Source organism: Mirounga angustirostris, unplaced genomic scaffold, assembly GCF_029215605.1.
Source record: "Mirounga angustirostris isolate CCGP_5_RB_7025 unplaced genomic scaffold, mMirAng1.0.hap1 SCAF_13, whole genome shotgun sequence".
In the NCBI taxonomy this organism is placed as follows: Eukaryota; Metazoa; Chordata; class Mammalia; order Carnivora; family Phocidae; genus Mirounga; species Mirounga angustirostris.
In genome coordinates, this window is record NW_026991721.1 from 37,328,297 (window position 1) to 37,354,407 (window position 26,111).

Here is a 26,111-nt window from a genome sequence, read left to right on the forward strand (position 1 = left end):
AGGGTCCCCCACTCCCACGCTGATCAGTGGGAACTAGGAGGGGCAGCAAAGGGAGGTCCTTGTGTGTTCTTCCTAACCCCCCAGACACAAAATGTACCAGGCCATGCCTCCCTCTCATTGAGAAGATCAAATTAGGCATCCGAAATGTTTTTCAAATGATTTCTGGCCTGGTTATGTTACAGAAAACAGGGCCGGGTGATTCAAACCTGCTGTCAATACAGAGTGCAGGGAAGAAAAATGCCAGCTATTCCGAAGCTGTCCGGCCGGAGTCCTGGAGGGGCTACTTTCGTGACCATGCTGGTGCACAGAAACCAGCCAACTTCCAGAGCAGGAGTTAAACCAAATAAACCTGAAGGGTATCAGTTTAGAAGGAGAGTCTTAAAATAGCAGCCAGGAATGCATGGATTCCCTGGGATAACTCCCATTACATGCCCTGTCCCCGCCTTTAGTCAAACTGTGCACTGGAAATGTCCGTCTCAACTAGTTTCTCTCTTAGTTGGCAGTAAGTGTTCAGCTCACAGAACTCAGCGTGGAGGCAAACATGCTGGGCGCCAATGACCAACAAAGGGATCCTCCCTGGAAGGGTGCGGAGGGTACCTAGAGAAATAAGACATAGTCCGGGTCTCCAGGAAACTTACTCAAGGGTTAGAAAGAGACATTCCCCCCAGGGCTATGTTCCCAAGGGTGAGGATTTCCAGTGAGATTAATGGGATGGTCCTTCGGGAAGATGGGCATCACATGTGGTGTGGACTCTGCAGGATGCATTCATTCACCTAATCAGTGTCTACTCGGAGCCAGGTTATGAGGACACAAAGATCAGTGACCAGTCTTGTGGGGTGGATAAGGAGTCAGGCATCCTAAAAAGTTAGATTTAAACACTTTTTTTTGTTTGTTTCCTTTAACATTTCAGGAACCAGCAGCATGGACATTAAAGCCAAAATGTGTTTAACGTGGAATATAAACATTTGCTCAAAGTTGCAGGTGTTTGAAAGCAAAGCAGCCTTTTTCAAGAGATACAGAAATGCATGAGAATCACTTTTTTGTACTTTTTCTACAAGTGAAGAGGCAAAAATGTCCTAGAATCCAGATAAAAATTCCATCTCCGCTTTTTAAATTCCAATAACATTGGCCCTTGCTCCTCTTGCTTTTTTTTGACAGTTCATTAATTTTAATTTAATGAGGTAAAGTTAAAAGAATTACTACCAAACACAGACATCTTGCTTAAAAATTAGACCGGAAGCACCAAAAGAAGTCACTCAGTTGAGATCTAATCTAGCAGAAGCTCAATGATGGAATCCCCGCCATCAATCGTCCCACCAGTTAGAACAGCCACCCTGGCTGTACAAAGTTACCATGCGTGCTCACAAAGGTAGGGCTGCCTTTGGCTACCAGACACGGAAACTCACTGGGACTTTCCAGTGGCCCAGGACTTCATCACCACAGAGCTCTGTCAGGCTCCCTGCGCCCACAGATAAACCTGCCACTGGATCTGATGTCCCTTCCCTTTTTACCAGAAGCCCACCAGGTCCACAAAGCCCCTTGGACAGAACTTTGTGAGCTCTGCCTCCAGACTAGGATTGTGCCTGAAAATTGGTTTGTGCCATGACTGGCCTGTAGAGGTACACTAGGTCATTACAAGGACTCGGGGGAGGGCGTGGGTAGGGGTAGATGGGGGGCAGGGCGGGGGTTGGGGGTGGGTGGTATCCCCACACGCCCAAGCAATTCCTCTACGCCAACTGGATGTCCTCCAATTCAACTCAATTCTGACACCATCTACCTAGAGCTGCCATGAGATCCCACGGGTTAAGGGCTCAGTCCCATAAGACTGTCCCCCCCCCAATCCCTGACACTCCAGACACCAGTTGAAAGCACCAGTTAACACCTGTGCTTCTGAACAACTGGCTATAGATTGGAGGTACCCAAGACCCCTCCTTGGGTTGGATTAATTTGCTAGAGCAGCTCACACAACTCAGAGAAACTTTTTACTTAGATTACTGGACTATTAGAACAGGACATAACTCAGGAAGAGCCAGATGGAACAAATGCATAGGGAAAGGCAGGGGGAAGGGCATGGCGCTTCCATGACACCACTCTCCCCACATCTCCACATGTACACCAACCTCTAAGCTATCTAAAGCTTGTCCTTTATTTTTTTTTTAAGATTTTTTATTTATTTGTGTGTGAGGGGGAGAGAGAGCGAGAGCGCATAAGCAGGGGGAGTGGGAGAGGGAGAAGCAGGCTCCCCGCTGAACGAGGAGCCTGATGTGAGGACTCAATCCCAGGACCCTGAGATCATGACCTGAGCTTAAGGCAGACGCTTCACCGACTGAGCCACCCAGGCGTCCCTGTCCTTTCGGTTTTTATGGAGACTTCATTACTTAGGCGTGATTGATGACATCATTGGCCACTGGTGATTGAACTCAGTCTCCAGCCCCGCTTTCCTCCCCTGAGGTCAGGGGTGGGACTAGAAGTCCCAACCCTTCAGTCACATCACCAGTTCCCATCCTTGGGTGTGGTGCCAGCCACTTCATTAGCATAAAGAATGACACCGTGATCACACTCATCACTTAAGAAGTTCCAAGAGTTTTAGGAGCTCTGTGCTGGAAATGGCCCAAATACATATATATTTCTTATTATAAATCATAATACTCTAGGCATCCACTGTCCAAGGCCAATTTGCAATTGTTCAAGGGTTCTCTGAATGACATGACTGGGCAGAACACTAAACAGATTCAGGAGACCTGGGTTCTAATCCCATTTCGGCTACCATTCACTCTTTCAAGGGTTTATTGGACATGACAGCATGCTCCCCGCCCTCACAGAACTCTGTCTAGCACCGATTTGTGGGGTAGAATTGAGAAAGTCATTTTGCCTCAGATGGACACATACACATACTTCACTTCCATTTCCTTGATCATGCCATGCTCTTCCTTACCATCTAGTCTTGGCTCATGCTATTCTGTCTAGAATACTCTTTCTTCTGTGTAGTTAATTCAGCACTCATCTGGCACTTGCTGGTTTGGTCATTGCTGCACTGATTTGCAGATAAGTTTTGCAAATAACTCCTGACACAAAAAGGAGCTCAATGATAAGTGAATTTAGTCAAAGCTGAATTGTATGATCATACGATTTTTTTTTTTTTAAGTGAGATGTGGTAGAAACCAAACTTTTTTTTTAAGATTTTATTTATTTGAGAGAGAGAGAGAGAGCAGCACGAGCAGGGGGGAGGGGTAGAGGGAGAGCTGAAGGCAGACGCTTAACCGACTGAGCCACCCAGGTGCCCCTATCATATGATGGTTAAAAGCAAAATACCAGCTTTGGAATCATGTAGATCCTCATTCAAATCTCAACTCTGGCCTTATCAGCGGCATGATGTAAGCAATTTATTTAACTCTGAGCCTCAGTTTATGCATCTGTAAAATGGAGAAGGTACCACTGACACTCCCTGGTGTGAGGGATTAAATGAGGCCAGCATGCAAAGTACCCCAAATAACTCCAGGCCCAAACGAATACCTAATAACCAGCAGGTACCATTACCATCATTTCATTGTCACAATGTCCCTTTCTGTTCACTGTCCATCCCCTGACCTCCATGAAATAAGTAGGCCCTAAAGTTATTTAAAAGGCAGGCTTTTGTAACATCTGCTTCTTAACACACTACAGGCTTTACGATAACAATGAAGAGGAGGAGGACGATAATAGTAACTATTACTTCCTCCAGTGTCACTGATTTGTGACCCTTTGACCGGCCTTTGTTTTCAAAAGCCCCAATGAGAAGTAGGAGAAGAAACAGACCAGCTCAAGCCTGCTCCTGAAGAATGTACTTCCCAGAAATTCCACAGGATCTCCTAAACCACAAACCATGAAAAACTGCAAGACATTTTACAACCAGGAATCTCATCCTTGCCCCCTGGGAATCTGCTTGCTGAGGGTATGGAAAGCCATTTCGGTGCATTAGATCAATTGACAAAGCAAAGTTACAAATCTTTTTATCTGGATCAAAGGCGAAAAGATAAATACCTTAGCTGTTATACTTAAAATTCCTAGGCCAGCACCAAAGGCTCTCTACACTGTTGTTCCAGAGGGACTGGACAGAGTAGGGCGATCTACTACCTGCTCAAAGCTCTGTCTACTGCTTTGGGCTCTCCTGGAACCGGGTTCCCAGAAAAAAGGGGTACATTCTTTATCCCCAGGATTATACTACCTGACCTGGAATAAAGTTATAAAGATGCAAGGAAAGGAGGACCAGAAATTCTCTTCGTTGCTACCCTTGAGGCAAAGGCAACACCCTTACTGTATCAAGGGGAAACTGAGGCCCAGGGAAGGGTAGGTACTTAAGCATCCACGCTATGTGGTAGGAACAGAGCTAGGGTCAGAATATCTACTTGGATATGGCAGGAAAGCAAACTATTGTTTAAAAAAACACTTTACTGAGATATAATTCACATACTGTAACGTTCACCCATTTAAAGTGTATGACTCAATACTTTTTAGTATATTCATGAAGTTGTGCCACCATCACCACGATCTAATTTTAAAACAATTTATTGCAACAAAAAAACTCTGTGGCCATTGGCAGTCACTTGTCATACCCCTCTCTGCAGGCCCACCCTGACCCCTAACTCTGGTAACCACTACTTCGCTTTCTGTCACTACAGATTGGTCTAATCTGGATATTTCATATAAATGGAATCAAGCAACATTTGGTCTTTCATGATGAGGAAGCCATTTTTAAATGACTTTTTTTTTCCCCCCAAAGTAGGCTCCACACTCAGCATGGGGCCCAATGCAGGGCTTGAACTCATGACCCTGAGATCAAGACCTGAGCTGAGACCAAGAGTTGGATGCTTAACTGACTGAGCCACCCAGGTGCCCCTAAATAACAGGCTTCATTCAGAGATACTGTTAAATACTGTAGCCACTAGCCACGTGTGACCATTTAAATTAAGTAAAATTGAATACATTAAGATTTCAGTTCCTCATTCTCATCAGCCACATTTCAAGCGTTTTACAGCCCCATGTAGCTAGTAGCTAGCATATCAGCAAGATATAGAATATGACCATCACTGAAGAAAGGGCTATGGGACAGTGCTGACCTAAAGGATACAGAGGCATTTGTAATTAACTACAGACTTGCTCTCTGGGAAATGTCTGGTCCTCCAGGTCTTGGGAAGCTACCTTCTCAGATGGGAGAGTGACAGAACAGCTTAAAGAAGGAGAAGGGAGGGGCGCCTTCCACCCAGGTCAGGATCCCAGAGTACGTCTCCCTCTCCCTCTGCCCTTCCCCTCCACTCATGCTCTCTCTCTCTCTCTCTCTCTCAAATGGTCTTAAAAAAAAAAAAAAAAGGAGAAGGGAGAGAGTAAGCAGTGGGCCAAGAAGAGCCAACTCCCTCTTCCCCTCCTTCCTACCCCCACCTCAGTGTGACTCCCAGTGCCTGGGGAGCTCCTGCCACCCAGACCTGAAAGCTCTCTGTTTAGTTAAGCTCATCCAAAAGGCAGATATGCCAAAGCCTTTGGAAGCACTTCAAGGAATCCAGCTTCAACCTCAGCTGTTTGATGATTTCTGAAGCGTTTCATGCCAGAGGGTGATCTGAGGGTCTCCTTAATGAGACTGAACAGTCCTGGTCAGTTTCTGGCCAGCAGTGGCTACTTTGGCTGCCAAGATGTGACCACTAAGGCTGACCAACACCCCAAGGCCAGAGCCATGGCATCTTGGTATGCTCAGACAGAAGGGAGCTCAGAAATTGCCACACTCCGGGTTGGCACCCCACCCTTTTCCTTGGACTATTCGTTAGTTCAGCTACAACGTCTTTCCTTTTATTGTCCAAAGATGCTCCAGTCGCCACCCCCAGGAGTGGGGCAGCAGGTTATTTTAAACTGTGGGTTTGAATGCATTAAGAAGATCAGAGAACGCAGACTGAAGGATGATGGACAAACAAAAGGAAAAATGGAATCACATTCAGGAAAAAAAAATCCTTTACTAATCAAAGGGGCCTTTGTTCCAAAACACTGTGCAAAAACCATCAATCATGACCTTTTACATTGCTTTAGGAGTATAATTAAATTGGCTAATATCCTTTTGTTTAAAAAAAGCCTTTTGTTCAAAACCCTGCTGAAAGATGTATCTTCCTTCTTCTACTCTAGTAACCAATTTATGGAAAATAAAAATGGCAACCTAACAAATGCTTCTTCCATTATGTTTGCTTGTCTAAATCAGTACTTTTTATCCTGAATTCCCCTCCCCCAATGAGTGGCTGTGGGGGGATTTTGAGAATCAATAGGTTACCCATTTCTAAGATAACCACGCTATGACTAGTGTTCATTTGCTAGAAGCTGTTCTTTTAGTGAAGGTCACTCTGGGTTTCTTGGTCCCTTTGGTTTTCAAAAACATCCTTTACCATGGTTTATCCACGAGAGACATAGCTAAGCAAGATGTGGTTATAGGGGCATGTTAGACTTTTGATCTGAAGCAAAAGACCAGGAGTAGAGAACTGGCTCCTTGGGGTTCTGCGTCCAGCTGCCGTGGTTACTCTGTTCGTGAGAAGTCATTTTAGACTATGCACACTCATGACTTAATTCATGCATTTGACATACATGACATACATAATTCAGGGTTTTTTCCCCATATGTTTCAACTCATATAATCCTCACAGTAACTGCATGAGGTCAGTGCTACTCTCACTTCCATTTTAGAGCCAAGGAATTGGAAGTTCAGAGATGTTAAACTCACACCATTGAAGTCACATGGCCATCAAATGAATTGCTGGGAACAGATCCCTGGCGTCCTGAACCCCAGTATGGCCTTCAGACCTTCATCACACAACTTGTACCCGTTAGCACAGAAAAGAAAAAGCGGAAGAACATGGATATCTGAAGGCCAAGGACCCCAGAGACCTGAGAACGGGCTGACAGAGAGCTAGCCCTATTCTGCAGGATGCTACTGTCACAGGCAGTTCCTAGCTTGGCCACAGGGGGCCTCAGAGAGCAACGGGGCTCGTGTGCGCTATTCAGAGACCTTGTGGGGCTGGAGTAAGCAATGATCCTTCAGCCATTCACCCCACTGAGAGTTGGTAGAGCTGCATACCCCCATACTTGTAGGAAATGACAAGTGTGTCTTGGCCTATCTTTTATGAATGAGCTCAGAGTATGAGTCTCATTTCCATGGAATTCCATGAAAATGGACTATTACCCTGGCAAGTAAAATCAATCCATCAATAATACATATGCACTGGGTCGAGCTTTTTTTACTGTGGTAGGTTGATTGCAAACACTGCCTGAGTGCCCACCATCTCGGTATCACACCACTCTGCAATGTGGCTCTGAGCTCATCCCTCAATGTACCTAGCCAGGCCGTGTGACTTGCTCTGGCCAACAGAATTCAGCAAAGAGAACCAATTATCTCTTTCCAGAGCTTGGGCTTCAAAGGGCTGTGCACTTAGCCCTCTGTCTCAGAACTCATTCACCATGAAGACAGCCTGGACTGGCCTGCTGGAGGATCAAAGATAGGGTAGAGAAGCGGGGACATCTCTGCTGAGATGTCCAGCGTCCAGCAGACACCCAGATGACCGCAGATGCGTGAGCCAACCCAGCTGAGATCACCCGAGCCTGGCATACCTCAGCAGAACTGTCCCGTCAACCTGTAGGCTTGTGTATAGATGGCTGTTATTTCAAACCATAATTTTTAGGGCCTGGGGAGATAGAGGTCAGTAAGTCACAACCTGCTTCACCAACTTTCTCAAGCCTGGAAGATCCAGAAAAAGGCTAGCTCCCACAAGTTTCACTATTATTTACAATTTCCTGGGCAGTAACAGGTTTGAAGCAGTTCTGGGGAAAATAGTCACTGTTTCTGATTGGAGGGTGGGTAGACCACATTGGCTCAGAACATGGCTAAAAGAACTTAAGCTTGGCGTCAGGTGATATGGGTAGGCATCTGCGCCCTAGCACATAATGTCCAATGTGGAAAAGTCACTCTCCTGCAGAGGTGCTCACTGGTATGGACTCCAGACCAGATAAATTTCATATGAGGCAAAGTGATCCTGGCCCCCTAAGGAGTGTTATTACCAAAGGGCCAGAACCTCATCCGTATATGAAGAATGCAAGAAAATGAGCATCTCTGGTGCACAGAAATCTTTACAAGCGGGGCCCAGTTTCTTCCCTATAAGGTCTAAACATTTCCTCTCTTCTATGGGCTGTCCCCTGCCTTTCCTTAATGAATGCTGCCCCCTACAGCATGTACGTAAAATAGATTTATAGAAATAATTCTTCCTTAAGATATTTATATCTGGCTCTTCTCAGGAGAGGACGAGGGAAAGAATCCCAGTGTTAAATGGCTGAAACCATCCATGAATAACTTCCCACCCAGGAGCCACGGCAGCTTTTACCTGGCCAGAAATCCTTCCCTGTGGCCTCCTTGATGGCCTCAGAGTATGAGCTGGGCAAGTTCTAGACAACTCATCTGAAGTTAGAGGAGAAATCTTCCCCAACTATGTGAATGGAGGAAAGGAAGTCATCACAAACTGTACACAGGCCAGTATCTACATAAAATGCAACTTCTTTTGTTCAGCACAGAGGTGAACCCTAGAATGAAAGCAGCACCATCTGGAATAAGGCACATTTTTGGAGTGAATGAATACCTGCAAAGGAACTAATCCAAAGGTGAGCCTCTGGGAACTCTAATCAACTATGAGGGATAGGTGTCATTACCAGGCCTTTCCAGAACCCAGTAAAATCATACCAACTCTACCCTTTGCCTAGGATAATCAAATCATCTATCTGCAAGGGATTTTAGAGGAAATCTATCCCAGTCTACTTGCTAATATAGGAAACCCCACCTTTAGTAACTTCCGTGAGTGATGATCCAGCCTCTGTTTCTGTTTCTGTGAAGCTCAGGAAACTCCCTACTCCCATGAGGCCCCGTTCAACGGTGAGAAGACAAAGGTGAATAAGTTCTTTTTTTAAATATGCAGGGAAATTTAGAGTCCCTGTTATTTTTTAGTTCTCCTCTCTGTGACCGGGGGGGGGGGGGGGGGGGAGGGAGGGAGAGAGAGAGAGAGAGAGAGAGAGAGAGAAAGCTGGCCCAGGATATAGATTTCTTTTTTAAAAAAATTTTTTTAAAAGATTTTATTTATCTATTTGACAGAGAGAGACACAGTGAGAGAGGGAACACAAGCAGGGGGAGTGGGAAAATGAGAAGCAGGCTTCCCGCTGAGCAGGGAGCCTGATGCAGGGCTTGATCCGAGGACCCTGGGATCATGACCTGAGCCGAAGGCAGACGCTTAACGACTGAGCCACCCAGGCGCCCCAAGATTTCTATTTCTAAAAGGAAACTGATCTCTGTCTATAAAACTCTTTCCTAGACATCCTTTGCTTCTCACCACTGTGTGAGAGAGTGGGTGTTCTGTGCACAGGGGACCCCTGAAGATTTTGTCTCTGGGTCTCACCCCGATGAGCTTCTACCTCATCCACAGAACTGGCTTCATCTCTCCTTTATGCTTCCTCATAGCACCTAATCTTCTTCTTAAAGGCAGTTAATACAAAAGCTCATGAGATCATTTGTGGTTTCCTATCAGTCTCTGACATCAGACTCTAAGTGCCATGAGGGCAAAGATGATGATCGATGATCGATTTTTTCGCTTTTGAGTATTTAACGACTAGCATGATGCTGAAGATATAGAAGGCACCCAATAACGTGCTAAATAGATGAAAGACTGAGTTCCAAGTACAAGAATGCATAATAAGAAGGCAGACTCACATATTCCTAGCAGAATTTTTTTTGCAGCAAAAATCAACCAGTGCCTTCATAGATCCTTATTCTCAGGGCTAAACCATATTCTTAAATCCGCCAGCTGGTGGCTGCTGAAGGGAGGGGGTGGACGGCCCTGCGGAGATGATTTTAGCTCAGGCCTGCTGTCAGTTCTTCACGATGCCGCGTGAATCTGATCATGCCCACAACGTAGGTTTTCTTCCACCCACATGCATTCTCTCAAACCGAGGAAACAAATGTGGGGAGACCCTGCCTGGGAGAGAACATTTGGACAATCTCAAGTCATCATCCTCCCCAACAGAGTGCCCTGAGAATGTCAGGCTGGAAATCAAGCGTACCCAGAGACACCATATACACAACATGGGCAGTAGGGGGCAGCAGAGACCCAATGTCTGGACTGTCCTGAGCCAAAGTTTTTTTTTTAACTGCTTTACCCATGATGAGTTATTATAGGTCATTGATTCCCCACTCCGTTTCACATTTCATAAAAATGCTGTGATTCTCTCATTTTGAAAAAGGCAAAGGGAGCATTAGGTGTTGAGGGGCCTTCTTTACCTTTGCTCTTAGGACGGAAGTAGGCCAGGTCACCTATTTCCGTCAGCAGCTAGTATCTGTGGAATATCCACAAAGTTCGGGGAGCCTTGCTGATCACATGAATCAGCATGGCTGCAGCTAAGAATTCATGACAGGAGCTCCTAGGACACTAAGAATGCAAACTGTGACCACAGGGCCTTGACACAAACCACTGCAGCATGACCATTAACAGCCCAATGCCTGCAGATGGCCTGTGCATCACTCTTACCCTGATGTGGCTGTCTTGTGACTGTTATCTTGGAAACAAATATTCTCTATGGGACCCTCTCATTTGTCATTCTCATCAGGAGAAGACAGGTTCCCTGGAGTATGTGTTATGTGTTGGTATCCTGACAAAATACATACTGACAGAATGGTGAAGGCAGGCTATAGTGGAGAAGCATGCATTTTATCCATTAGGTTCATTGAAGCCTGAGAATGCCAAGTCCTCAACACAGAGAGGAGCCATGCACGCATGCACAGGCAACTCCCTGTCGAGTTGTTGCAGCTACACTAGCTGTCAAGTTTTATTGTTCAGGAGCTCTCCCCTTGTTCTGACCAGCATTCTGATCTTGTCCATTTGAACAGAGCAGTCTTCGTTCTGTGCGCTGTGAATAGGGGCCATATGCGCTCAGAAAATAGGTAATTCCGTTTATCCCAAAACATATGTACCTTCCGTGCTAATAAACTCTGTCAAATACTTAAATATTTAAAACACCGTTGACATGAGTGACAACTAAACCCTGACCACAGACGACACCTGGGTAAAAATGATGAAAGCCCTCAGAAACATAAATACTTTCCCCTACCAATGATCCTTGAAATTAGATTGAATTCATGTACATGTGACGCTTCCCACGTAACAGATGGAAGCCAAAGAAATGTTGAGATTCATCCCCTGAAGATCGGATGAACATCAACGAGGCATTTTCTATTCCTGACACAAACCAATCAAGTAGATATTTCAGCTTCTGAAATAGTTTGTTTTCTCTCTCCTTTTCTCTACTCCTTCTTCCTCTTACAATAAGCCAGGTTTATTGTATTTTAGAAACAGGATATACAGCACAGCCAGAAGCTCACACATTGGCTTTGAAACACATCCATATGTAGAAGAAAGCAAACACGGTTATTTCCTTCTTAGTCCTGTGAGAAAGGTGGCCTTAGCATTAAAGGTTATTAGTCTCCTACATTAGAAGGATTGATGCATCTCCTCCTCCGAAGGCTCTTCTGAATTACACAGATCAAGAAAATGGCTCCCAAAGGTGGCCAGAGAGACTGTATCAGATACCACTTCTTTCACCTTCATGTCTGACTTCAATTTAATGCCACAGGTTAAGGACAACAGCTAGGATGGAGTATGGCTAGGAAGCTTTACTAGTGTTCATCCTGCCTCTGAATAGGATAGCGCTCTTCTAAAGTAACATCAGGCTCTTCAAGTGCCAAGCAGAGAGAGAGCCAGAAGGTGACTGTCCAATCAGAGAAAGGGTGCGCTGACTTTCCCCTTCAAGCACTTCCCTGCATCGCATGACCTCTGCTACCATATCTAGACCGCACAGCGATGCTCCCTTTTTCATATTTCCAGGCTAAATATGAGATCAAAATCCTTTTCCTTGTTTTCTATTAGCTCAGTTGAAATGAAGTAATATTGAAATTTAAAAAAAAATTACAATAAGAAGGGCGCCTGGGTAGTTAAGCGCCTGACTCTTGATTTTGGCTCAGGTCACGATCTCAGGGTCGTGAGACAGAGCCCTATGTCGGGCTCCGCACTGGGCGGGGAGCCTAAGATTCCCCCTCTCCCTCTGCCCCTTCCCTCCCCAAACTCTCTAAAAAAAAAAAGTTACAATAAGAATTTCACTGAAGATTAGTGAGGCAACAGAATGAAACCAAAAGAAGATACAAAGACCTATGCAAGTAGGTAAGTCTACTCAGTATAAGGTACTGGCTCTGAGAATAATTTTAAATATAGTTACAACAAAACAAATTTAAGTGGTTTCCTATTTACTGAGCTCCTGCTGTATGCCAGGCATTAGTCTGGGTATCTTACTACATTAACTCCATTCCCCATAACAACACACTCCAAAGTGGTTGCTGAGAACAGAAGGACAATTGGAAGGCAGCATGCCCTTTCAAAGGTGACCCAGAAGGCCTCCTAGGAGAGGGGTTCTCAGACTTTAATGCTCTAAGAATATCAGGGGTACAAAATGTAGATTTCCAGGCTCTCATTCAGAAGTCTGACTTAGAAGGGCTAGGTTTACAAAGCCTCGGGATTTGTGTTTCTAGCAATTACTGCAAAGGATGCTGGTGTCGATGGTCCGTTAATCACACCTTGAGAAACAACAGTCCAGAGTCTAGAGTGTACTGTCCCACCAGATCGTGGGACTTAAGCTGCACAATTTAGACTTAACAGAGACCTACCATGCTGTCCCCTCTTGGATTGTACATGGGCAATTTGCAGATACTGTGTCGGAGTGGAACAATGTTACTGTTTGAGGCATTATTTGGGAGACCCAAAACCACGTGTCTTAGGACTTTCCATCTGTTCAATTAGACAATGTCAATACTTTGCTTAAAACAAAAGGAAACTGGTGTGAAATGAAAACTAAAAAAATGAAACTTGCCTTTCTGCAGAAGCCATTAACCTCCACCTGCCGACTTGTGAAAGGACACCATTAACAGACAGCAAATGAACTGACTATACAGTATTTTGAAAAATCAGAACTTGGGCAATTTTTTCACACTGTGCAAATGAAACCCACAATGTCAATAAACTCCAGCTATCAGGAAACAGTAAGTCATAATATTTCATAGTGATGTCCACACTCAGTAGAGGCAACAAGGACAGAACTAATGAATTGTGCTATATAAAAAATTAGAATATTTCACATCTGACTCTACCATCATTTGGGCTAGGGCAGCCTGATGCCACCTCACAGATAGATAAACTCAATGTCTGAGAGGTGAGCTGACCTACTGTTGGAAAAGGATTAACAAAATCTTTTCCCCTTCTGCATGAGAATTTAGCCTTCGGTTAACCTTGTAACTCTGTTCCCCTGGAAACTTGATAAAGATAGAATGTCAGCTATGTTACTAAGCAACACTGCTCATGGTAAAAATGACCCTTGATAGTTAAACCACATCTGGACTGGGAAGAGCTATAAATGAAGTATAAATACCTCTTGGGGGACACCATCATTTTGGGTTTCGCCAAGTACTGACTACTAATCAGGCCTAATCCTTGCGGGAACCCTAGGAGTTACGCATACGGTGCTTTTACAAGAGATGCTGGCTCCCATGGGGTGTGTGCTTTTAAGCTACAGCAACTCTTGCACCTGCTTTGTGTGAGTCTTGTACCCTCACACCTCAGTGGTCCCTTAAGTGGGAGGGGGTAGCCACAGCACCTGGATGACTATGGGGACCGCTGTAAACAGGACCATCTCTATGGAAGAGAGACACTTTCCTGCCCTGCCAGCCAGCTGCGATTCCTGTCTATATCCTGAGCAGGACAGTGCCAAATGTGGCTTATGATGGTCCTCTGAGAGGGACCCTGAGCAGATGCCCTGGTGAGCACTGCACTTGCCCCAAAAGCCACACTTGTGGGAAGTGGCAAGGCCAGACCTCAAACACAGTTGTCTGCTTCAGTGTAAACACTTTCTCTTTAATTGTCGGCCCCTCAACATTTCCTCCCCAGATAACCATATTCTGGCCCAAGAGACCAGTGCAACTTCGCAAACACTTGCTAGGCTATTTTTTCCTTCTAGTGCCACGTGTGAGGTCCCTAAATTTGGTAGCTTTTAATTCACCCTGCCTACCTAACTTCAATGGCTGATCTAACAGTTCACTGAATTCCATTTCCAGATGATCCCCCAGAGACTCCTTTAAATCCAGCGATACGTCCTTGGTTCAAATCTTTAAGCTGCCTTTTTAAGCCCTCAGACAATTATGGCTTCTGCTTGGAGGCTCAAGGCAACCTCACAGCCAATTGCCAGACAGAGATGATTACCACCTACCGAGCATGGACAGGCACCCGAGCTGTCCTTGGCCCAGGATAACAGCTCTGGAATGGCAGGGGTCTCCGGATGGCCTAGGGAGGCCCTACCCCACCACTGAAATGATCTTGTAGAAATTTCCCCTCTCTAGGTCCTCCATAGGACATGAGTTTATTAACATAGTGACCCCAGCAGATGTCCTGTCAGATTAACACCTGGACCCAAACAATAGGATGAGTTGATCCTTCCCAGCCTTCCCCTCTCTTTCCCTCTGCAAAAATCTGGAGCTGGACATCACTGCAAATGCTATCACTCCTTTCAAGTCCTCCTGGAGCCTTGCTGGCTAAGACCATCTTTTTCCTCACGACTTAGAGCATATCTCTCTTCTAGGACTTGTGAGCATCGCCCCACCCCTGAGGCCAACAGCGCAGGAAAGCAGGCTGTGTCTCAAGTTCCCTCAGTCATGACGACAAGCCCGATGCCGGACATAAGGAGGGACAAAATGAACAAATGAGAGAAACAACCGGAAACGGAGGCACCCAACCATATTCTTTTTTGTGTGACTTGGACCACTGCATTAATCCCACCTGTGATTTTGGGTCACAATCCTGGCTTAATGGTGGGCCACGGGCAACTTCTTCAAGATTACCTCTCCCAGTCATTAACTCAGATAAATAACTTGCTTCACCAACCATAAAGTGACAAGTTTACAGAGATTCTAAATCTAAAGCTCCGATGTTACCCAGACAGGACATAGTGCTGAACGCTATAAAACTCTGTCTCCACCCACGTCTGGCTCTTCTTTTCTACCCATGACAGGCTGGAGTGAACAAGAGGAAGAAAGTGACACAGGATGAGGACCGGGGGAGGGAACCTCTCAGAAAGTGCTGATGGGGTTCCCACTAGCCAAGGCCAAAGGGTCGGAGAAAACAAGCATTCGCACCTCACAGTGGCTTGGTGACAGATGACCTCAGACTCACTTTACAGAAGGGGAAACTGAGGCCTGGAGAAATTAAGCATATTGAGTGAGGCCACGCTAGTTGGCAGGCAGCTTGCTCTCAAACCCAAGTGCTTTCTGTACTATGCCAAGGTCACTAGTTGTAACTTATAGCAAAGTGTCAGTAAAAAGGGCCAGTTTTTAAGCAAATGATCTTGTTCTTTCAGCTTCTTATTTTGCCTCATTTCAAAGACAGAGTATTTTTTGCCCAAGAGAGTGAAAACAGACGCGGTGTCAAGTGTGTAGGGACACTAGCCTCTCACACATTGTTGATGGGAACAGACATAGGTGTAACCTTCTGGAAGGAAAATTTGGCAATGTTAAAACAGCTGTAACATGTGTATACCCTTTATGCAGCAATTCCACTGAGATGGTGTATACATGCAAAAAAAAGACATGAGGATGTTACTATCAGTGCTACTTAAAATAGCAAAAAATTAGAGGTAACCGAAATGAAAGTCGTTACAAATATGAAGGTAAATTCATGTAATGGAGTACTCTGCAACTATTGTAAAGAGAGAAAAACCTATAAAGGGGCTGGCCATGATTTGTTGATCTCATTTGTGTGAGTGTGAATGTACAGAGCTCCTGTAAGAATTAAATTATTACTTATAAAGCCCTTAGAATAGTACTCAGCAAACACTAGGAAAAATTTATCAAAATGTGATAGTATATGCATAAAGAAAGTACAGAGGAATATAAACTAAGTGATAAACAGTGGCTCATTCTGAGAGGCGGGGATTATGTAGAGTTCCTTTCTTTCAATACATTTGTGTTGTTTGACAGTTTTTTACAGGATGATTTATATCATGAAAATATAATAAAGATACGCTTTCTCCAAAATGAAGAAAACCCTGTCACTCAGGAGAGAACATCTTCCATTTGCACAGAATTTAGTTTAGGAATACTAAACATTTCAAATTCACATGATGGACCAAACACTTTAGAAATGTAGATTTCTGGCAGCGCTAACCCATTCAGAGGATGTAAGTGAGGGGACGGAAGGAAAAGATAATGTCACGAATGTTGAACACGACAGCTATTTCCTCTCCCTGAAAATCTGGGATTCTGCTCTGGAGCCCGAGGGCCACTCGGAGCCAAAAGAGGAAGTGAGGAGCATTCATGCTTCCAAGCCATCCCTCGACAGATGTTTCGCGGGGGATCCTGCTCATCACATCCTGCAGGCCAGGTAAAAGGCTGTGCCTGACGGCCGCCTGCAAAAGCAAGAGGATGAAGCCTAAGACAAATCTAACCACGCCAGGGACGACTACACAACAACTAGCAGGTTTTCCTAAAGGCTAAGTATCTGTAGACTTTCCTACAAACCTCATAGGCAAAATCTGAGATGTGAGTCTTCGGGAAAACGAATAGGTTATGTTACTGTACAGGGACATTCCTGGGTTTTATACATCAACCATGTACTTGGGCACCTCATGGAACGAGCTAATAAAGTGAGTGTGCCCCTAGGTTTTTTCTCACCGTGAAGTATTTTATATATCTATTACCTTTCTTCTGTTTTCACATCTCAGTTGACTGTTCCGTGTGATCAGAACTAAATTTTAAATTTGGTCAAGGCAGGAGGGCATTTGCCTCTTTGGGCGTGATTTTGAGAGGAATCTTTCAGTATTTGCTCACAAAGAATTAAGTGCTCCCGGGCTTTGGAAAAGTTGCCTGTTATAAAATTCCCTTTTACTCCTCTTTATCCTTTTGAAAAAATCAGGACTCAGTGTTGAAATATTTTTGTCATTTTTTGACAGAATACTCAATTTCTCATTCCCCTTACTGGTGTGATTAGATTATATCCTAGAAGGAGAATTCTGGCCCATCGGGTCACATACACAACCGTATGAATTGGTTTACCTGAGAGTGAAGTGGCAGCACACGATGCTATCAGGGCTTGGCTGACTCACAAGAAAGCTTCTAGAAGGACAGGTCATGAGATCACATGATGGACTTTAACTCATCTGAAAGCAGTCCATACCTCCACTACAGCACGAACCACACGCTGAGCTACAATTTATCTGCTCACTAGTACACATCTCTCCAAGACGTCTCAAGATGAGGAATGCTTTCTTTTTTTAAAGATTTTATTTATTTTTTTGACAGAGAGAGACATAGCGAGAGCAGGAACACAAGCAGGGGGAGTGGGAGAGGGGAAGCAGGCTTCCCGCGGAGCAGGGAGCCCGATGCGGGGCTCGATCCCAGGACTCCGGGATCATGACCTGAGCCGAAGGCAGACGCCTAAGGACTGAACCACCCGGGCGCCCGAGGGATGCTTTCTTATGCATCCAAGAACCTGTTGTGCCTCCCACATGGCCAGGTGCTAGAGCTACTTCTCTCCCCACATACTGTATGTTGCTTGGATCTGGCTACCTCATAAGCAGCAATCAAGATCAGATTCAGCGGAGGACAGAGGGACGGTGAGCAAGGAGGAGTAAATATAAAAGCCCCTGAAGGTAAAATTGAACTGTCCCTTTACCTCCAGATGGTGGTAAAGCGTTACTATAAAAAATACCTGGGTCTGCCCCATGCCTGCTTTGCCTAAGCTCTCCAGGATTGAGAGGGGGAAATGAATCTACTTCGGTGCGCCTGGAAACCCGGTCAGTTATTTTTATCCTTTCAAAAGCGAATCCTCAGCAGATTTTCTGAGAGTCACAGCTCACAAAATATTCTCACACTACCTCAGTCGATCCTCACTGTAGACTTCCCAGGGCACAGGACAGAGCCAGAGTTCAAATCCAGGAGTCGAACCTCGATATGAATTCCAGGGCTCAATTACCGGGGGGGGCGGGGGGGGTGTAAGTAAATCTCAGCTCCATTTACCTATAAAACTGGGTTAATAATATTTACCACACAGAATGTTTGTGAAGATCAATAACATAGTGACAATCAAAGTCCCTGGCAAATAACACCTGCTCAATAAATAAGTCTGACTTCTCTTTCTTCCGACCCCACGGTCCTTCCCTGGGGCAATGCCTCCATTAGAATTCGCAGCGCTGTCCTTTGACAGGTGTGTGGCTCCCTGGCTGCTCGGTATGCACATGACAGCCCGGGCCCAGGACAGGGGCAGACTGGTGGTCATCCCAGCACCTGGTGGGCTGCCTGAGTGGCCCTGTATCTGTGCTAGGCTCTGGGACAACGTTCCAGCTGCCAACCCTTCATCCTCCCCTATCAGTTCTATCCACGAGGAGCTTTTCTTTCTTTTCTCAGTCTTTTGGATATTGGTCTCACATCCATCCTTCAGACTTTTTTGTGACAACTTCTCCCCAGATGACCATGGGACAAGGACGGAATGGCCCAGGAGAGGGCTCTGCACAGGTTGCCCCCCACATCCTCTTAGCTCCCCCGTCTTGCTCAACCTGCACGTCTCCAGCCTTCAATGGGCAAGGCTTTGAGCATTTCTTTTCTGCTTGCAGGAAAAGCATAGTATTAATCATGGTTCTGGACCCAACGTGCCTGGGTTCAGGTCCAACTCTACATCTCACCGTCTCTGGTGTGGCCTCAGCAAGTATTTAACCTCTCTTTGCCTGAGTTTCATCCTTTGTAAGATGAGGATAACAACATAGCTTGTTGGGGGATTCAATGAGGCATACAGTAGGTACTCAATAAAATGTAGCTCTTACTTATTTATATAAAACACCTTTCTATATATATAGTGTGTGTGTGTGTGTGTGTGTAAATATATTGTGAAATTAGTTCCAGAAGAATATACATAGGACGGTTTATATTAGTATCCTTCAGGGAGCATGTAAAGGAGAACTTTTATTTGATATGTACTTGCAATTTAGACACACTTTTTAAAAAGAAACACTCTTGAAAAGAACACATTTTTGAAAACATGCTTGGGTATGGTTGAAGAAAAGAAAAGGAGGGGAGGGGAAAAGGGGGAAAGAAAGAAGAAGAAAAATGATTTTTCTTTTTTTTTTTTTTTTAAAGATTTTATTTATTTATTTGACAGAGACAGAGACAGCGAGAGCAGGAACACAAGCAGGGGGAGTGGGAGAGGGAGAAGCAGGCTTCCTGCTGAGCCAGGAGCCCGATGTGGGACTCGATCCCAGGACCCTGGGATCATGACCTGAGCCGAAGGCAGTTGCTTAACCAACTGAGCCACCCAGGCACCCGAAAAATGATTTTCTTAAGGCAGAAGCCAAGGGCTGATCACAAAGAATCTTGACTGGTTGAGACATCCTACTGTTAGCCCAGAGTTCCCAACACCCTGTAGGCAAAACCTTCTGCCATATATATGTCAACCATACAAAAATTTCCTTCATATTTTCTCAAGTATTGTAGGTGGGGGTAGGGCAGAAACCCAGCTCCAAGTCATCCTCGGCTAAAGGGGTAGGTCAGGGAGGCTCTGACCTCATTCACAGTGGGAGGGCTGTCCAGGCTCCTGGAGCACTTCAGGGAGTGCGAGGCAGCTCTCTTGGGTCTCGGGAGAGTAAGAGGCACATCTAGGACAAATCCTACCAGGTAGAAAATGCTTTCAAGAGATCTGAGCATGTCCCCCCACCAAGAAGTCTAGACCCCTTTGCCTGGGAGGAATGCAGGAGGACTCTGCCTCCTACTGTAGAATCTTCTAAGCTGACTCCGTTTTCTCCAATGTCCCACAGGACACAGACTGAAGCGAGCAAAGGTTTGTTTCACTACCTTCTATGTAATAGCCCCCCCACAGTGCTACTCATCTTTTCCCCCCATCCTAAAATCTCAGGGCTATGTATAGCAAACAGTCATATCCTCTTTTGGTAAAAGTTACATCATCAGAACACCAAGAATAATGTTGTATATTCCTTATACGTAGCCAAGATATTCATCTGGCCGACCCACATGTCTTTTTCAAAGGGTGAAAACCCCCTTCTTTTTAACTCCCCGCGTATTACTTTTGATGGGTAAAAATCTTATCAGTTCACACAATGCACCCTCCAAGAAGCTTGCATTTCTGGAAAACCATCTACCATACAGAGCACATTCTATGAAAGTTTATTTTCAAATTGTAAATGCTAGATCGCTTCTCTCTGTAATCAGGTAGTCTTCTGGGCCCCCACTGAAACAAATACAGGTATTCCTGCTAGCAACTATGAACATATTTCCCCCACTTTATTAATGCCTCTGCTAACAAAGTTCCTGCCAGCCAAGTATATCCTGTGGCCCATGCCCACCATCCTATTTGCACCCCGCTCCCAACTCTGACCGAACTCACCCAAAGCAACTGGATCTGCTGTAAAGGAAGATGCCAAAAAGGACCATCAAGAAGTTGACTTACCTTTCTCGTGGCTGCTTGGTGGTGGTGGTGGTGGAAGTGGGGAAGTGACTGGTTTGGACTTGTCATAGTTGTTAAAGCTCTGGCTGCGTCGGTTGTTAGCAGTTGCTGACCCTCCACGTGTTTTGGCTTCGCTGCCTGCAGCAGATATCCTTGCGGTAGGACCTGGAAGCCTAAAATGCAAAAGCAACAGAATAATGATTCAGTCTCAGGAGAACAGCTGTGTCTCAGAAGAAGGAACTGCAACCATGCAGGAGGTAAAGGAAACCATTCAAGACATTGGGTCTGTGGAGGTTTGCCAATCAAAAGATTTAGTGGAACCACTACAAACATCTAGGCTACTAATGACCCCAGCAAAGTCCAACAGCAAAACTTGAGTTTTCCTTTGAGCAAAGAGAAATTCTGAAGTAAAACTAAATAAATATGTTTGCTGATTAAAAATATAAAGTCCATCTTCCTTTTTTTCTTGGATGAGTAATTTTACTTTACTTTTCTTTTTTCTTTTTTTAAAAGATTTTATTTATTTGACAGAGAGAGACACAGCAAGAGAGGGAACACAAGCAGGGGGAGTGGGAGAGGGAGAAGCAGGCTTCCCGCTGCGCAGGGAGCCCGATGTGGGGCTCGATCCCAGAATTCTGGGATCATGACCTGAGCCGAAGGCAGACGCCCAACGACTGAGCCACCCAGGCGCCCCTAATTTTACTTTTCAATAGGGCCAAACCATGTCAACTCTAATTCTATAAAGTGTGGAACATAAAGGCCAATTAAGACTCTAAGCTTTTTGGGGGGCCTGGGTGGCTCAGTCATTACGTGTCTGTCTTCAGCTCGGGTCATGATCCCAGGGTCCTGGGATCGAGCCCCGCATCAGGCTCCCTCCTCGGCGGGTGTCTCCTTCTCCCTCTCCCACTCCCCCTGCTTGTGTTCCTGCTCTTGCTATCTCTCTCTCTGTCAAATAAATAAATATTAAAAAAAAAAAAAAGACTCTAAGCTTTTTTACCTTACTATGTGTGCATCTCTTTTGGTAGGTATTAATATGGTGTTTGTCATAATCTGGGGTTGTTGTGTCAAGAAAATGATGTAATTTATAATGGTCAGAAAGAGACCTGCTAGCACTCAGACCCCAATACAACTACAATGAAAAAAACTTATGGCCTGGATGAAAACATGTGTTGAAACATACATTTTCCTTCAACACCTGACAACTTGTCTCCATAGGCATTACTTAGAGGCTGAAGCTCAGCTTCTCTGCACAGTAGATGGATAAAATCATACGTTCTTTCTGTAGAACGAGCAGGAAACTATTAACCTAAAGACAAACATACACTTTCTCTTTAAGTAAAGTAACTCAGTTGGGGTGGTTTGGGAAATAAAGTTAGCAGACATCTTTGTAATATGTCTAAAGATATTATGGCCTCCTCCCCCAAGAGTTAAGGGGAAGACTCCCCAGATCAGAACTTTGGTTCAGAGACTACTAAGCAGGCTGTTTCTAATCATTAAAAGTTTAAAGATGAATAAATAATGAGATAGTTCTATATTTCAGCTAAAACCCACTTAACTGTTTAAAAACCACTGGAACTTCCTCTGACTAGCATTAGATCTAGTGATAAGTCTGAACTTTCAACTCATAAAGCTTTAAACTTTCTCTCCCCATGCAAATCTGTGAGCACCAAAGAGGCCTGCAGTCTGGAAGCATTTTACATATAAGCAGGCAATCACTTTAAACTTTTTCTTGCTGGCTGAGCAAGAAAGATGGTTTGTAAACAGAGAACATGAGCTGGTGTGAGAGCACTGTAAAATTTATACAGTTAAGAAGAAGGTGGCCCAATTCCCTGACTGGGAACTAGGAGAGAAGGAAGGGGGTGAGTTCGCCCCCCCAGGTGGCAGAGGCAAGTGCACTTTCCACTGCACTAGGAGGATTCGCCCCTCTGTTAATTTACCCCATCTTGTCTGGAGAAAATATTCACCCCATAAAGACAGACACAGAGTGGGCTATTGGGTAGTTGTACCAGGGTGTATATTTAGGTACCAGATGTGGCCAGCACAACTGAATAAGGAGGTCTAGCAATGGGATCTTGGTACCTCTTGGTTCTGCTTTGAATACAAACAGCATCCAGCAAGCCCTCCAAGTCATTTTTAGCGGAGTACTCCCAGCTAATGGTAGAGCTTCTGCAGGGGCAGACATGGAGTCCTTTGGGCTGGACTCCTTTAACCCAGCCTTAGTCTACAGGAGTCTTCATGCCTACAGACAGGCCTGGAAAAGGATTATAGACTTGTTCCCAGATGATATCACAGCAACTGTATGAAGTGGCACAGGGTAAAAGGTCGTAGCATTCTACTTCAGTAGGGAATTTGCAAGGAGTAGGGAAGCAAAAAGCAAGAACAAGGGAAAACATACATTCCTTTCAGAGCTGCTGAAGAGCTCCCACTGCCCTGACCCAGGGCTGGACCACAGACTTTTCAGGGCAGTCGGGGGCTTTATAGAAAGAAGATTGATCAAAGCGTCGGATGGGATGAGTACAACCTTGAATTGCATAGGCTGATTAAAAATATAAAGTTCATCTTCCTTTTTCTCTTGGATGAGTAGTGTGGGATAATGGATAAAATATGGGCTTTTTCCATACACATGACACTGGACCAGTATTATAATCTAAGATTCATGTTCCATATCAGATAACTTTGGAATAATAATCAACTACCCAATAGGATAGTTGCTCATTTGGAACGGGACTTAATGTCTGGCCTATTCTAAGTACTCAATGCATGTGAGTTCCCCTTCCCATCCTCTCTGCTGAGCATAAATTCATAAATGACTTCGGCATTGTAATAAAGGAAACAGGCTTTGGTACCAAAAAGAATCAAACAAATAATGAAGGAAATTGAGGATCTAGATGTAAGTATCAGAAGACAGCAGACAAAAATCAACATATAAAAGTCTGAGATCTACATTTTCAAAGAGGCAAGCCAGGCTTTGGCAGACGGTGCTCATTCCCCTAAGAAACATTCCAGAAGAGAAACTGCTTCATCCAAGTACCTGTGACTGAGACCTTATACTTAGGGTACCTCTGAGCCATCCGTAGGCCCCAATCCCCAGAGTGAAACATTCTGGTCTTGGATCAACTAAGACAGTTCTGGTTTCCCCGTGGGTGGTCATCATCAGATTCTCTACACTGAGTCAGGACCTGGAGGTGCACCTTTGATGGGAGCAGCATAGCCTTCAAGTGGCTGCAGGGTTGTGCCAAGTTTCCTAGGACATGGAGAAGGAGTTCTTGAAGGCCTTGAAGGCAGCTGACATGAAAAAGAATGTGAGCCGGGGGCTTAGGGTCTGTGTTACTGTGAACTAGGGGATACTCTGCTTTTCCACTCTAACTCTGCTCCCAGCCTCCCTAACGAATGCCTCATTGCTGGAGGGCAGGACAACGTCCAGATTCATACTGTGGCATACAAGGCCCTCTCTACTCTGGCCCTGCCTGCCTCTTTAGCCTTGTTTCCTCCCAGCCTGGACTTTCTTTTTTAAACTTTCTCCGTGTATCCATGTATTTCTGCATGTATCCCCTAGTTCACATGCAAATCTGTGAGCACCAAAGAGGTCTGCAGTCTGGAAGCATTTTAGGCATCAAAAGCCACCCCAAAGTTCAAGCCAATTCATGTCACCTTCTACTCCCATCACTGTTAAACCCTAGTTAGGAGGGCTCCTTGAACTTGACCAAATGGAAAGACTGGGTGGAGACCAAGTAATTTCTTCCAAGTTTCAGAGGGTGTCTAGGACAACACGATGCTTTAAAACTTGGGTTTTGGGGCACCTGGGTGGCTCAGTTGGTTAAGCATCTGCCTTCGGCTCAGGTCATGATCCCAGGGTCCTGGGATCGAGCCCTGCATTGGGCTCCCTGCTCAGCGGGGAGCCTGCTTCTCCCTCTCCCTCTGCTGCTCCCCCTGCTTGTGCTCTCTCTCTCAAATAAATAAATAAAATCTTAAAAAAAAAAAAAAAAAACTTGGGTTTTTTTGTGAATGGGCTTGAATAGTTGCTTACTCCAAAGCAAGAAGCCCCCCACCATCTCTCTGAAATTTTCAGCAAAGTCCGCCTCACATACAAAGGCCATGAATGAATGTGTGGTGGGGTAGGAAGTAAGGAAAAAGGCTTGTTTGGATCCACCCATGAGGGAACCAAAATATTCTTTGGGATAGGGAGTCAATCCTCCCGAATTAATTCAGAATGAATTAGAAGATTTCAAATGTAGCATTTCAAAGACAAAGATGACCTTGAGGACCTAAGGTACATGAGCAATCGTGGAGAAGGCACCGGATTTTCTGCAAATTGAAGAAGAGTTTTCTATGACCTGAATGATTATGTTCCCCCACCCCAAATTCCTATGTGGAAATCTTTATGCCCAGTGTGATGGCATTAGGAGGTGGGGCCTTTGGGAGGTGATTAGGTCATTACACAGAACCCTCGTGAATGACGTTAACACCCTTATAAAAGACAGTGCAGAATGCTAGGTAGCCCCTTCCACCCTATGAGGACAGAGTGAGAAGTCAGCCATCTGCCCAGAACCCGACTAGGCTGGCATCCTGATCATGGACTTCCAGCTTCGAGAAATGTGAGCAATAAATTTCTGTTGTTTCAGTCACTGAGTCTGTGGTATTTTACTATGGCAGCCCAAAAAGAGTGAGGCAGGGTTCTAGTTCAATCTCATCTAGATCTTAAGGGGCTGATTGATCCCAGATGACATCTAAATTACACATGTATTGATAAAAGAATATGCAAAGGTCAGAAGTAATTCAAAGAAGAAAAATGATCATCTTGGAAGTTGGTGGGATGGCCAGGGAAGGTTCTAAATAGATGTGACCCCAGGGCAAGATGTGGCATGTGGAACGGAAATGTGAGTGGAGGGCAAGAGGGTACGGAGTCATGGTGAGAGGCACACATCTCCTGCAGAGGAAGGAAGCGCTGGTGTGTGCTGGGGAGTGGGGAACAGGCTGGGAGGAAACAAGGCTAGAGAAGCAGGCAAGGCCAGAGTAGAGAGGGCCTTGTATGCCACAGTATGAATCTGGACGTTGTCCTGCCCTCCAGCAATGAGGCATTTGTTAGGGAGGCTGGGAGCAGAGTTAGAGTGGAAAAGCAGAGTATCCCCTAGTTCACAGTAACACAGACCCTAAGCCCCCGGCTCACATTCTCAAGTTCATTACTGTTAACATCCTTGTGCATCCCAAGAACTTCTATCAAGTCCCAGCCTGGAAACAGCTGCTGCCTGCACATTAGCATCCGTCTCTGCAAAGAGTTGGGTCTTGGTCATGTGGAACAGGGGGCGGGGGTCGGGGCATGTCAAGTCAACCCTGCATCATTTATGGTGCCATAAAGTTCCAAGGACTCCTTTGCAAGAACAACTCTACTTCTCAAGTCATTCCAAGTCATTCCATGTTCCAAACATAGTTACAAAATGACAGAGGACACAGATGGGTTCTTCGAAACATACACATGTTGCTTTCCAAAAAAAAAAAAAGTAAGTTTAAAGGAAGTGGTGTAAAAAAGAGGCAGGA

The 26,111-nt window shown here is 45.1% G+C and overlaps 1 protein-coding gene across 8 annotated transcripts in view; it reads right to left on the reverse strand.

The window, feature by feature from the left end:
* Nucleotides 1-26,111, reverse strand: part of NAV2 (neuron navigator 2) — a 393,377-nt gene that overhangs the window by 192,382 nt on the left and 174,884 nt on the right. For all 8 annotated transcript variants that reach the window (XR_010406923.1, XM_045894013.3, XM_064576736.1 and 5 more), the window contains one exon: nucleotides 20,580-20,749. Coding sequence is in view for 7 of the 8 variants with exons in the window: in XM_045894013.3 (XP_045749969.2) it covers nucleotides 20,580-20,749 (170 nt within the window). In the remaining variant the exon portion in view is untranslated. The remainder of the gene's footprint in view (nucleotides 1-20,579; nucleotides 20,750-26,111) is intronic.